The sequence below is a fragment of the Leptinotarsa decemlineata genome, unplaced genomic scaffold (assembly GCF_025532065.1).
Source record: "Leptinotarsa decemlineata unplaced genomic scaffold, Ldec_3_MD MMD2_tig00026354_RagTag_RagTag, whole genome shotgun sequence".
NCBI lineage: Eukaryota > Metazoa > Arthropoda > Insecta > Coleoptera > Chrysomelidae > Leptinotarsa > Leptinotarsa decemlineata.
Window position 1 is genome coordinate 10,804,178 of NW_027412702.1, and position 13,404 is coordinate 10,817,581.

Consider the following 13,404-nt stretch of genomic DNA (forward strand, 5'->3'; position numbering starts at 1 on the left):
TGAATGCACGGCTAGATCTTAAGAAAAAGCTCATTTTTCTATAACATTCATATACTGAGTATTCAATGTGCCGAGAGAAACTGAACATACCACTAAAAATGATCCCGAGATCTTTCATCTCATTGATTATCTGTAAATTGGTATGATTAATGAAATAGTCCTTGATAATAGGTGACTCCTTTCGTGTGAAACTCATTATTTTGCTTTTAGCTTCATTGAGAGATAGATCAGATACTGAAAAGTAAGTAGATAGATTATTGAGATCATCTTGAAACATATCAGAATCTTTTTCGCTTTCGATTCTTCTAAACAGCTTGATATAATCGGCGTATAGGAGAAATTGAGAAAGCCGAGAAATGTTATTAACAAATAACAAGAAAAGGAGAGTTCCCAAAATCGAGTCCTGCGGAACTCCCGAAGTAGCGGTGAATTTGAAGAAAGATACGTTGTTGAACTGTACGAACTGTATTCTGTTGGATAGATAGCAGTGAAAAAAATCAAGTGTGTTGTTTGCGAAACCGAATGCTTTTAATTTCAGGATCAAAACCTCGTGATTAACTCTGTCGAATGCCTTGGCCAAGTCAGTGTATATAACGTCTATTTGATATCCATTTTTTATTCCATCCGTAACAAAGTTACTAAATGCGCATAAATTGGTAATGGTAGATTTATTAAGCCATGCTGTTGGTCGATTATTACTGAGTCCACGTGATTGTATACTCGATTATATATTACCCGTTCAAATATCTTCGACAAAGCTGGTAAGACTGTTATGGGTCTGTAGTTTCTTGTTCTTATTGCAGCTTTCGTGTATGGGGGTAACTCTGTCAATTCTGAGAAAGCTTGGAAAACGATTTTCTTTCAGAGAAAGGATGAATATCAATGGCAGTAGAGAAAAGTATCTTCTGTATAATTCAGTGATCATGTAGAAGTATTTGTTTCGAAAGAATTTTTTCTTTCGTGTAATTCAATGTTTATATTAAAGTAGCTGTTTCAGGAGGACTTTCTTTCAGTTTGTGTCTGAAAGTTACTTCTTTGCATGATCTACACATCCATGTATAGAGTAACTTATTTTCAAATTGATTACTTACTAATTACTTACTAATTGATACACAGTATATCTACTATATAGACGTGTTATAGAAATTCTATATATAACCGTGATGGGAATATAACCGTGTTAGGAATCACACGTTAAAAGGTAAGACCTCGCTAGTCCTTAGCTCGCACAAGTTCTCAAATTTTGAGAGTTGTCATTCGTATGGAGGCGACAGGAAAAACAGAATAGATATTGGGATTTTTCCCAACACCAAACCGTTATTTTGAAACCTCGGCACGTGTAGATAAGGCAACGTTGTAAAAACAATTTTGAAACAATTAAGACGCAGGTACCTAGCAAAGGTATCTATGGTATACATGAGGACAGCATTGAATGTAGATTTAGTTCAATATTCCTCTTGAAGATGATGAAGTGTTTCAAAAGTGGTATCCGTTTCTATTAGTCTACTATAAACTGTAATGTCTCAGTGAATACTTATTGAATTCAATCGAAATAAGCCCCATTTGAGACAGCACACTTTTGCCAACGTAACACAAGTCGATTAATTTCGTCAGCATAAAAATCGTGTACTCGGGATTCGATGAAGTCGAGGAAGGTAGTTTTTGCATGGTTGTGATTCAACAGGTGAGAAAGTGATTGAAAAGATAGTCGGTTGGCGAGAGGTCTGGAGAGTATGGTGGGTGAGGCAGAAAATGGACGCTCAATTCGTTCAATTTCGGATGTTGATTTCTGAAACGTGCGGATAAGCGTTGTCGTGGAACAGAATCGGAACTTTTCTGTTGTGCCTTGGTAGTTCATCGGTGTTCAACTACTATCCTGAACATCTCCTGTTGAAGAGGATCCACATTTCATCACACGTGACGATCCGAACCAAAAAAGGATCGTTTTGGTTGCGCAAAATCAAAGAAGAGCAAACCTCGAAAAGTGATGATTTCTGTCAATCGTTCAAATCGTATGGCACCCACTTTTCAAGTTTTTTGACCTTTCCAATACGATTTAAACCATTAAAAACCGCATGGGAGCTGACGCCCAGTTCTTCCGCCATCCCACGAACCGTTTGTGATGGTGAAGTCTCCACCAAGGTCCTCAAATCCTCATTCTGGATCACTGTCCAAATCAATGTTCAAAAATCGCTTAAATAAGCTGAAAAAGGCAAAAAATTAAAATTTGGAAAAAATGAACGGCATCAATATATAGAGTAAATAATTACCTATCGATCAGTAAATACCACGACACATAAAAATAAATATTTAATGAGATATGGAGCTACAAAAACACATGACATTAAAACACAAAACTTTTAAATCACCTAAAACTTGATGTGAACGTCATACAAAATCCAAAAAGTGCGTACAATTTGCAACACTAATTTCTGATTACATACCTGCGTCTTCGTTTTCAAATGGTCTAACAATAATTTACTTCTATACCTGTCGACTACCTACCCGCTGGTTTTGCCATTATGGTTCAAAATGTCAATTCGGTATATTTTTGAAAACACTATTACGTTTGTTGGGAGAGCACTCGACCTTTGAATCGTAACGAAAATAAATTTTCTCGTGAGAGTCGATAAAATCAGTGAAAGTATCGCTGCAATCTTATTCAAGAATGTAGACAGGCAGTCTGATGTGTCCTACCGAACAGCGTTAGAACCGTTAGATACTTGGAATTCTGTTGTAAGATGTTTTATTGCTTATTTTCAGGTATCACAATATTTAATGTTTAAAGCTGTTTTATTTAATAACCTTAGTTCATCAATGACTGAATACTAAATTATTGAAGAAATAAATCTCTTTGTCTGATTCCCGATGAAAGTTCGTATCGCAGAAAATAATTGTTATTAGTTTTCAAATTCAGTAATTTTTTTTTTTTGAATCTCAGAAGATATTTACAATAATTACTTAAAATTTAGAACGTGCGGTGTATTTAAGATTATGTTTTCACAGGAATAATACACAATATAGTATATGTGAGAGATTAAATTGCACATACGTAGAACACTGTCATCTTCAATGGCGGACATCGATGTTTTGGATACTTGTTTTATTACCTCTTCAGCATCTATCTGGAAAACATTACAAGATGAGACAGTCAATTCATTCATATTTTTGGGAAAGAAAGGCAATAAGACAAGTGCTAATTTCCGAAACACCGATGTCCGCCATTGAAGATGATAGCATTTCGTGTATGTAAAATGTTACCTCTTTTATATATACCAAATTGGTTATCGTTTCTGTGGATGATATCTTAATCAAATCCATAACGAATATTTGGAATACAAAATGAATAGTAAAGATTGTTTTCTGTATAATTCAATGCTCATATAACAGTATTTGTTTTCGAAAATATTTTTTCTTTCATGTAATTCAATGTTTATATGAAAGTAGTTGTAAGGGCTTTTTCTTTCAAAAAGTTACCTCTTGTGACAACCAAACTTTATTCATTTATGGATGATCAATGATCAATATATTGAATCTTTTACAAGATAAAAAATGAGTTATATGACTTTCAATTGTAGGTTTCTAGGTCGAAAGTCACATAATAAAATTATTATGGATAGATTTGATTCTTCTGAAGGAGTCAAAGACTAGCAAATCGTGAGTAGTTTTTCATGGTTGAACAACAGCGGTAACAACCGGATATTAGTATATTATATTCATTATCAACATCGATCCACATCGTTGAGTGTTGAATGAACTTTACCTCTGTATAAAGATGTTCGTAATCACATTACAAATATTCAATTTAAACAATCAATTGTCATTGTTTCCCATATGTAATTATTTGCTTCAAAGGGTGCTATGAATGATACGAAAGCTATTGCACTTTTTATTCACAAGGTGTTTCGTTTTATCGACAACCGACAATAATATTGACTTTTGTTAAATAAGAATGGAATTCCATACCCGTTTGAACACTATGAGCCAAACTTCTTTCAATATTCTCCTAGAAAATTCGTTTGATATCAAAATAAAATCAATATTTTCCAGGTAGTAAATGTCAATAAAAGTCAATCAGAAATTTCCAAGTATTAAAAATTATCGAAAACATGATTAATATCACTTATTCACTATATCGAAAGCAATTTCTAAATCTACGATATCATCAAAGTGGAAATTTAAAAAAGTTGAATTCTTCAAACGTCAGATTTCGAGGTCGTTGTATGGAACGAAGGGGTGCAACTGACTGGCCTTCGCGGCCACCCGATTTGAATTCCTTAGATGCTTTGCAAGGATACATGCAAGAATGAATCATGAATCAGCCAAAAAGTACGAAAACGGTTTGAAGATAAGCTATGGAGGCTGACGGAAAATATTTCCAGCATCAGTAAACGTTTTGTTGGTACTTCAAAGCTCCGTATCAAGGGAACCGATTTTAAAAATCGATGCAGTAATGCATAAGGAGCCTAAAACCCCTTTCACTGGAGTATCACTCTATTGCCATACCCATTGAAACATTGAGGGATAAGACCCCGTTAAAAGTTTGCGATAATTTTGGGACAAAGTTTGTTCTTCTTACAAACAAATTGGATGTATTTTTGAATTTCTGCATTGTGTGTTATTATCTACTTGACGGTTTGTTCAAGTTGACTACCGCCATTTCTATTCCAGATCTAAAGCAATATTTGACTTTTTACTTACGTTGAAACGATGTAATCCTAGCATTTTCACCTGTTGAACAAATACCAGATCTGGTACAACGGTTGTAGTGGCATTTTTCGGTTAATCTTTTTCTGGGGCCAATTTCAATTATCTTCTTCGACTAGTTATAATGTTTGAGATCCCTGATCGAGAGAGGTTAATGCAGTGGACTGAATATTATTACCAATCAATTCAAATTTTCAACACAAGATAGTCTGACCAGCCACTTACCAGATGTGTAGGCAGGATGTTTTTTGGAGTTTATTCGAGGAATCATAAAGTCCTTCGGCGTTCATCTTGAGAAGTTTCAAACTTATGAGAATATAGAGGAGGCAACGATCTGCGTATCTGGGAACTTTTCTAGCGACTACTCTCACCTCTCTCTTCGCCTCTTTTTCACTATAAGTCTTTTTTACTACTCAGAGCGGAATCAGTGGCAGTACAGAACTTGTATTGAGACGGGGTTGAAAATGAATAAATTATCATTACTACAAGTATGGTTATTTTTCATAGTTACTCAAGACAGAATAATCCCCATTACGAATTTTGTTGTAAATCAAATGGTGCTAGTTTCCGTCGCGAAATTCGAAAGAATTCACACTGATAGTTTGTAAAGTTCATCATGCCCCTCTGGATGAGATGATGTGATTCCATTTCTGCAAAAGTATGTAGACATGCCCTGGCTTCGCATGGGATATGTTGCCAGGTTTATAGATTTATTTGCAGTAATTACATATTTTTTATGCACACAACAAATTTTGCCCACGATTTCGTCTGCGTGAACTAAATAATATAAATATATCACCCGCGTAGATCCCGATCCTGTGCGTATAAATACTTATTAAAATCGGTTCAGTACTTTTCACAGTTTATCGATAAGAGCGACCATTTTCATCTGCGGTTCAGCAGTTTTCAAGGTAAGATGAGGTTTTTTCACCAAAACGAGTTTTTCACCATAACATAAGCCTCTAAAGTTCAGTGGTTAAAAGCTTTCGTGTAAAAAATATTTGAAGTCGTTTCATTTCATAGTAGCAAAATAGATTGACTTTCAGGAGTTCCAACATCTGATACTGTTTACAGAAAAGCTATAAGAGTCTAAGCCACTGATCTCCATTGTTTTATATTCATATACACCATTTGAATTGGTCGCTACAAAACAATTCAGTTTAAAGAATTCATCTCAGTTTATCTTTCTGTCTACCCGTACGAACTTGTGACGGGTCAGCTATAGTTACAGAGCTGCATTAGTTGTTTAAAAAAAAAATCTAGTGAAGAACATAGTCTGTTTTCCAAACCGATATCCTTAGGGTCTACGCGGGTGAATTAGTTTCTGTAGTTCACGAGGATGACGTCACGGACGAAAGCTATTGTATACAAAGACAATTTGTAATAACTATACTATAATTCCAAAAAAATGGGCACCAAATTCTCAGAATTGACTGACGTTTTTACCTTAATCTGTCTCTTGCAGTGACGTACGGAAATTATACTTAACAGAAGAGAAAAAATTATGATGAAATATATAGAATCACAACCTTGCCAACAATGTTTTAGTTTTACTGCAATAATATTTCTGAGAATTCAGTGTCTACTATCATGGAATTGTACTATATGGTAATGATAAAACTCTGGCAGTGACAATTAAAAATAACAAAATTTGTTGAATATTTAATCCGTGGACCGGGGTGGGTTGCTAGTAGGGTTTATATTTCTGAAATTTTTTGTTGGGTATAGTTTGGAAACATACTATTCAACCAAATTTTGTTTTAGTAGTGGTAGAGGGTACAATCCTGTACAGTATCTATTGTTTGGAGTACCTACTCGATAGTACCGCCCTGCAGCGCCGGGCGTTATTTTTATATTTATATAACAGAAGAGGTACTGAGGCACTTCTTTGTATTTGAAACCAACTGACTCGGCTTTAGAATCAATGAATGTTGTGTTAAGTTATCATCTGATTTATTTCAACTTTTTTATATTGTGTTTGTAAAGTCGGGTCATATTAACACGGCCAGTGTTGCCATGTCATTTTCATGCTCAGCAGCAGAGTTTCTTTCAGAAAAGCAGTACTACATATATGATGATTTCCACTATTTGCAATCATTTAACAATTTTATGGAAAGTAATGAGTGTTAGGAATCACACGTTAAAAGGTAAGACCTCGTTAGTCCTTAGCTCGCACAAGTTTCTCAACTTCTGAGAGTTGTTCGTATGGGGGCGGCAGCTGATTAACGGAAAAACAGATTTTAAACAGATTTTTCTTTAAACAGAGATTATTAGATTTCAACTGTCAAACAGTAAACAGTAGCTCGTGAGCCAAAATAGGAGATTTTCTGCAAAAACAGTATATCTGGCAGCACTGAACATGGCGCTTTTCTCATGCGATTTCTTTTTCCTCTTCATAATATTAATTTAGATTTTTCTTATCATGTTGACAATTTAGCATACTTTCGATCAAAGATTTCAACACACCACAATGCCTTGGGGAGCTACTTGAGTGGTGGTGTCTGCGAGAATATTTGTATGTAAGTAAAGTTTATGTGATTTCAAAAACAGTTACATCTCAAAGATCACATTTGTGCTCAGAAAAGTTGATTTTGTTATCTAATTCGTCTCTTCCAAGCTTCTTACTTCATACCGATGGTATGATGGTATGGTATGGTATGGTTCACGTACCTTTTTTTAAGGACAAAACACAAGCACTAGAGGAAAATCCTCAAGGCGTTCTAAGAGCGGTGCCTGTGCGAAAGTATCGATTCATATTGGATTTGAATCGCTGCAGCTTAAATTCACTTGGAAAAACGTTCTCAGGAAGTTCATTCCACATAAACGCAGGTCTCCAAATGAAAGAGTTCAAGGTGTACTGAATTGAACCTCAAAACGATGAACAGCCACGGTCCGTCGTGTATTTTTGATATGTACCGCTCTTGGTGGAATAGAATGTGGCAAGTCACTTGAACACTTCCCGTGACAGTATCTATAAAATATAGACAAATCTCCAACTTTCCTTCGATGTTCCTGACTATCAAGGTTGCAAGTGATGTTTGCGTCTCTAATCAGGCGGATATCTCTTTTCTAGATCGAATCCAGCAGCTTCAGGGTATGCTTAGGGGCGGAGCTTCATACTTGAGAACAATACTCCAAAGAAGGTCTGATCTGAGCTTTATAAAACATCAACAGTTACTGAGGTGTGTACAGTTTTCTGGTTCGGAACAGTGTTTCAAGCTTTTGAGAAGCGGTCCTTTGCAATTCCAGCGATATGGTTGTGCCAAGACATATTGGTGTCCATTTTAACCCTCAACAAACTTATCGAAGCAGAAAGCGGAATCGGCTGTCCTGACATTATTATATCCGGTTTGGAGACATTTATCTTTTTGGAGAAAACCGATGCCTGGGTTTTTGTGGCATTGAATTGAACTTGGTTAGTTTCACCCCAATTCGAAATTACTTCAAGATCTTCACTAAAATATTCAACCTCCTGCTGCCGGTGAAGATGTGCATCTGCAGCCGATGTCCTAGAATCCAAATGGAATGACGAGAGAAGTGTGCTATCATCAGCAAAACAATATATTGCATTTTTTTTTACAATACAAGTCGTTGATATACAACAAAAAGAGGGTTGGAAATAATATGTATTCCTGAGGAACACCAGCTTTGTTGGTAAATATATTCGAGACATATCCATCGACGGCCATTTGCAGGAATCGTTTTTTCAGGAAGCTGGAGAGCCATGCACAAAAATGATCCGACAAGTCATAGCATCGAAGTTTGCTCAGCGAACCCTTGTGCCAAACATAGCCAAAGGCCTTAGAAATATCAAGCGCAACAGCTCTTAACTCTCCATGTTGCTAATAAATAGATTTTACTTCAATTGTCATTTCCATGTAAGTATCTGCCAGAAAAATCTGTTTTTTACCGAGAACAAGAACTCATGTGGTGTGAGAAAAGTTTATTGTTATGACGTTTTTTTGTGCTGAGTACTTCCTTTTTTTGTCAGTCATGTTTTCCTTCACAAATTCACGTTTTTTTCACATAATGGAATTTGTAAGTAAAGCATTCAGTCACCTTAAAACATATTCCTACTTTCAACTATATAGCGTCGTACACAAACTTGTTAGCATACTATTTCAGGAAATCAGTTGGAGACGGTTCATCAGCATGTGTCCAATTAAAAAATTCTCAGCTGGCTCTCGGATACACCTAATTCGTAGTATACAAAAGTCCGGAACTTCTTCAATGAAGAAATCCGATGGGAAATTAGTAACTGTCACACAACCTATTAATAACAATGTGTAGGAACGTTGAAAATCGAGAAGTTTTGAAGACATGTAGTGAGAGGCATTATGAAATATCAACAGTGGTAACTGGTTTCAATTTTCGTCTGTGTTGTGTGCAACAAAGAAAAGTATTACGGAACGCGTAGAAATTTGAATGAATTGAATTTAGTTAGTGTGGCCTATGCATGATTCTCAGACATGTATTTTTAATACAGTAGTTTTTTGTAATGTTTTTCTATGTCATTACCAAAAACAATGAATGTAAGTTCTGCAGGTCGTGCAGGCCATTGATTAAAATATTTATAATTTTGCAAGTTGTTAGCTGTGAGAGTTGTGGTGTATTGACGAAAGTGTCTCACGATTTCAGTATAACGTTTCGGCCGTAGTTATTGGTACTACAACTTCTTTTTTTTCGCGAATCAGTATATATTTTACGTTTTACAGTATTTACGTTATTGTTATCCCGCAGGAAAAAAATCAGGTGACATTTTTTTTTGTCAACACGTTTCTCAATGTATTGTAGTGTTAGTAATTTTAATTTTCATATATGATATAGTAATGCATTGGAGGAAAATATGAATTAGATGAAACCTGGTAAGAGGAAAATATCTTGATTTTTATCGAAGGTATGCCTCATTCACGAAATCAGTGTTTCAATCTTCCTTTTTCTCAACATTAATCAATTGGATATTCATTTTATATATATGCATTATGGATTTTGAAATATGTCTATAAATATCAATTTTTGCTTGTCTCTTCATTAGAACTACTAAGCTGTTGTAGTTTAACGATTTGAATAAAATCCAAATCTCTATATATTTTCAAGCATTTAAAATGGTATTAGCTCTAAAATCTCAATTGGAAAAAAACTCTTCCCATTTCTAGACTATATCAAAATGTTACTTTCGTATTCACCGAATAGAACAAAAGTTTATTAAATGTAAGGTATGTCAATTACGGTTTACATCAAGGATCATTTCTACGATCAATAATTTTTCTGATATAAATAAACTAATGGAACTTCTGGCGTAGAATGGGTCCAAACCAAACACTGCATTTAAACACCATAACTGAAACGCTCCTCTCGACGTATTTCACCAAACATGTTGAAGACTTGATTAGAAGAAATTGACTAATTCTTAACTCTTAACATGACCAGTTTATATCTCACAGGGTACACTTTTAGACACACATCAACGACTTCGGCTAGAAATAAAAACTCTCCTGTCACGGAGAGTTTTGCTTTTTGCCAAACGGAAATACATGGAATTATAAATGAAACATCTTTGTTATTAACGGAGAATTAAACTAATACGAAGTTTACAAAAACTAACGTATAAGCTCGAGGAAACAGAACAATGAAACAATTTTCAAAGACAAATAGTGTTAGTTTTCAATGAATCAAAATTCATTAATAAGATGTCTATGATAGTTACAAGTCGTCACAATATAGACTTTATTTACAATAGTCGTTTCACTACATCATTTGGACTGTTCGAACAATATATTTCGATGTATCCTCGTTTCCAAGTTATTCTGTAATAAAAACTATGGAATATTTGTGAGTTTAGTAGAGTAGTAATCAAAGATCAAATTGAACAGATCAAATTTCCTGCACGGAACAGAATTACGTGTAGTTTCCACTGATAGCACGAGGGTACAGTGGAAAACCCACTGTTCCCCTTTATGGCTAATCTGTTCATGAACAGATTTGAATTGTAAGCAAAGGAGGAATTGGATATCTCTCCGAAAACTTGGATCCGATATGAAGATGATGTATTTGCGATTTTTGACACACAAAAATCTAAGGCGGACAACTCTATTTTGACTCTCAACAACAAACCCCCGAATGTTTAGTTTACGTATGAAATCGAGTTACCATTCTTGGATGTCCTGGTGATTAGAAATGAGTGGGATCTAAAAATTGATATTAATAACAAATGGAAACACTAATACCGCATACATAGTTCAATCAACAACACATGTTTTAGTCATTTGACTAGATGAAAATTAAGTTGTAAAATGATTTTCAATTTTCAACAAGTACTTGTACCTTTCAAAATTACTGTATCATCAGCGAATGTTAAAATCCATCTACTACATTGAATGAAAAATTGGAAATAAAAAGGTATGCCTTGGGTTTTCTTTAGACTATCCTCCGGAAAACACTGCAGCCTCATATGCTCATTTCTCCCATCTTTTGCATGACACCCATTACAACAATCTTGTGTCCTGTACTAATGTGTACAGGTCCCTTGCTAGATGTTTTTCATATTCTTATTGACAAATTTGAGTTGTCCATATATTATTTATCTCCTTTAATGCAGTGCCTCACATTCCCATAAAATATGATAAGCTGTATCTGTCCTTTTGTTGCATTGCCTGCAGTTGAGGCCTGTTTATTTTGATCAGGGGTTCTCTTAATGGACAGTGTCCAGCCTCTAACTCTTCTGTGCTGATCCTTGCTTTGTTGAAGCAGTTTTTCAGTTCTCTTCTCGGATGGTCCGTTAATATTTCTTACAGACCCATTTACCAATCTGGTTCCGTACCAAAGATGATGGTATACCCACACAGCTGCTTCATGACCTATACATAGAGTTGATGATCTGTGTCTGTCAGAATCATTAGCACTTTCGTTGTCTGCGAGGCCTGAGTGTCCTGGCACCTAGTACACAATTTTCTCAGTTCTTCACGGCAATCCCAGACCAGTATCGATGTCACTTTTGGGTTCGTCACTGTCCCCTGGCTGTCAATATTGATCCGTTTTTTCGCTGAGGCCTCAAATTATTGTTCCTTGCGCATTATCTTGGGGTACCACAGATTCTACTTTCTTCGACAAGTTTAACACCAATGGCCTAAATAGTGATTCGGCTGGGAACATGAAGCTCTTTCCGTTGAATCTTTTATTTATTTATTTATTTTTCACTGGAATACAAAACAGAACAAACCCAAAAAGAGTATTTACAAAAGATGAGGTGAAAATAACAATACATGATTTGATTGTTATAAATGATATGCAATTTGTTATGAACAGTTATTACAGTTATTAGATATATATGTTATGTTTAGCATATTTCGGTACATATTTTGTTACAGTTATATCTACGATAGAGTACATTTTAGAAACACTGTCCTCAGTGTTTAACGGATAAAATTCGCGATCCCAATCAAATGCCCCCATGCGGATTGAGAGACAAAGAGACAAAGTCAGCTTTATTAAAGTTAAAAGAAGGCTTTTCTTGACATAGGTCTGATTGAAGCAGGTAAATGTAATAATTTTATATTGAATTCTATTGTGTTGTGTCTCTCATCATCAGGGACGAGTGGCGTAAGGAAGGAAGTCAGATTATTAATTGCAAAATCATTATTTAGAGCTAACTCTAAGAATATCATTGGACGAATTTACATAGAAACTGAATTGGAAAAGACCAAAATAACATACAATAACATATTGATTCAATGCAAAGATTAGAATTCACATCAGTAAAGTTCAAAGGGATACAATTTTTGTTCACGTTGTCTGGATGCCATGTGATATTATGAAGATTAGAATCCCCACAAATAACGAAGGTGTCATTAGTGTTATTATTGACAATGTCAGCAAGCTTAGCGCTTAGTTGATAGAACTATTCAACCAAGTCTCTGTTAGACATATTATGTCATATCCGAGACTTAATGAATGTTTGAAAGTAACTGATAATTTTGATTCCAAGCAACGTACGTTCTGGTAGAAAACGGATAAGTCCATCAAGAGAAGAAAAGTAAATAGTAAATATCATCTGAATAATGGACTGACTAATTTATTTTGCTTGTATCGTCTCTTTCATAAATCCTCGTAGCTCTGCTAGAATCATCTTTTCTGACAAGGATATGTCCTTCTCGTATCCAGACATATTTGAAACTAATTTTTTTTGCCGCGTCTTTGCATTTTTTTAACAGTGTTTTGATATGGCTTGTTAAATGCTCGTTGAAAAACAGCTGGTTGGAGATGTTATCTATCTTTAGTCCGGGGGCTGATTTACCGGACGAGCAAAGCTGCGCTCGTTTTGTTTTAGTGGCTGCTAAAATGTCGTATTTTTTTTATGTGCTAGTTGTAAGATAATAGGTTTGATTTTGTTTGGTATACGTGTGTTTGCTCTGAAAATATGGTCGATGTCTGAGTGAGTGATTGGGCACTGGATAACTTCTCCAATACTTCTGATCTGTTTAAAATCTGTTTTTCCGTTAACCAGTTGTCACACCCCTACGAACGACAACCCTCAGAAGTCGAAACTTGTGCGAGCTAAGGATTAACGAGGTCTTACCTTTCAACGTGTGATTCCTAACACGAGTTATAATAATGGTTTTTTCTGGAACGCCTTGGATTTCCAAATTTTTAGAACAGGCTTTTTGCTCTAAGGCTTCTACCCGGCCACTCAATTCCTGG

General features: G+C 35.3%; 2 protein-coding genes across 3 annotated transcripts in view; one reads left to right on the forward strand and one right to left on the reverse strand.

Annotated features, from left to right (window-relative positions):
* The window catches only part of LOC111512529 (uncharacterized), a 344,576-nt gene that overhangs the window by 92,373 nt on the left and 238,799 nt on the right, over positions 1–13,404 (reverse strand). Inside the window, exons 1-2 of one of the 2 annotated variants that reach the window (XM_074184475.1) lie at positions 4,933–5,053; positions 4,702–4,871 (exon numbers count right to left, since the gene is read on the reverse strand). The exons of the other annotated variant lie outside the window; for it this stretch is intronic. Of the exons in view, the coding sequence (XP_074040576.1) occupies positions 4,702–4,725 (24 nt within the window). The 5' untranslated portion in view covers positions 4,726–4,871; positions 4,933–5,053. Of the gene's footprint in view, positions 1–4,701; positions 4,872–4,932; positions 5,054–13,404 lie in introns of those variants that run through there. 2 annotated transcript variants of the gene reach the window in all.
* Positions 1–13,404, forward strand: part of LOC111501907 (plasminogen) — a 78,202-nt gene that overhangs the window by 1,931 nt on the left and 62,867 nt on the right. The gene's annotated exons all lie outside the window — the stretch shown is intronic.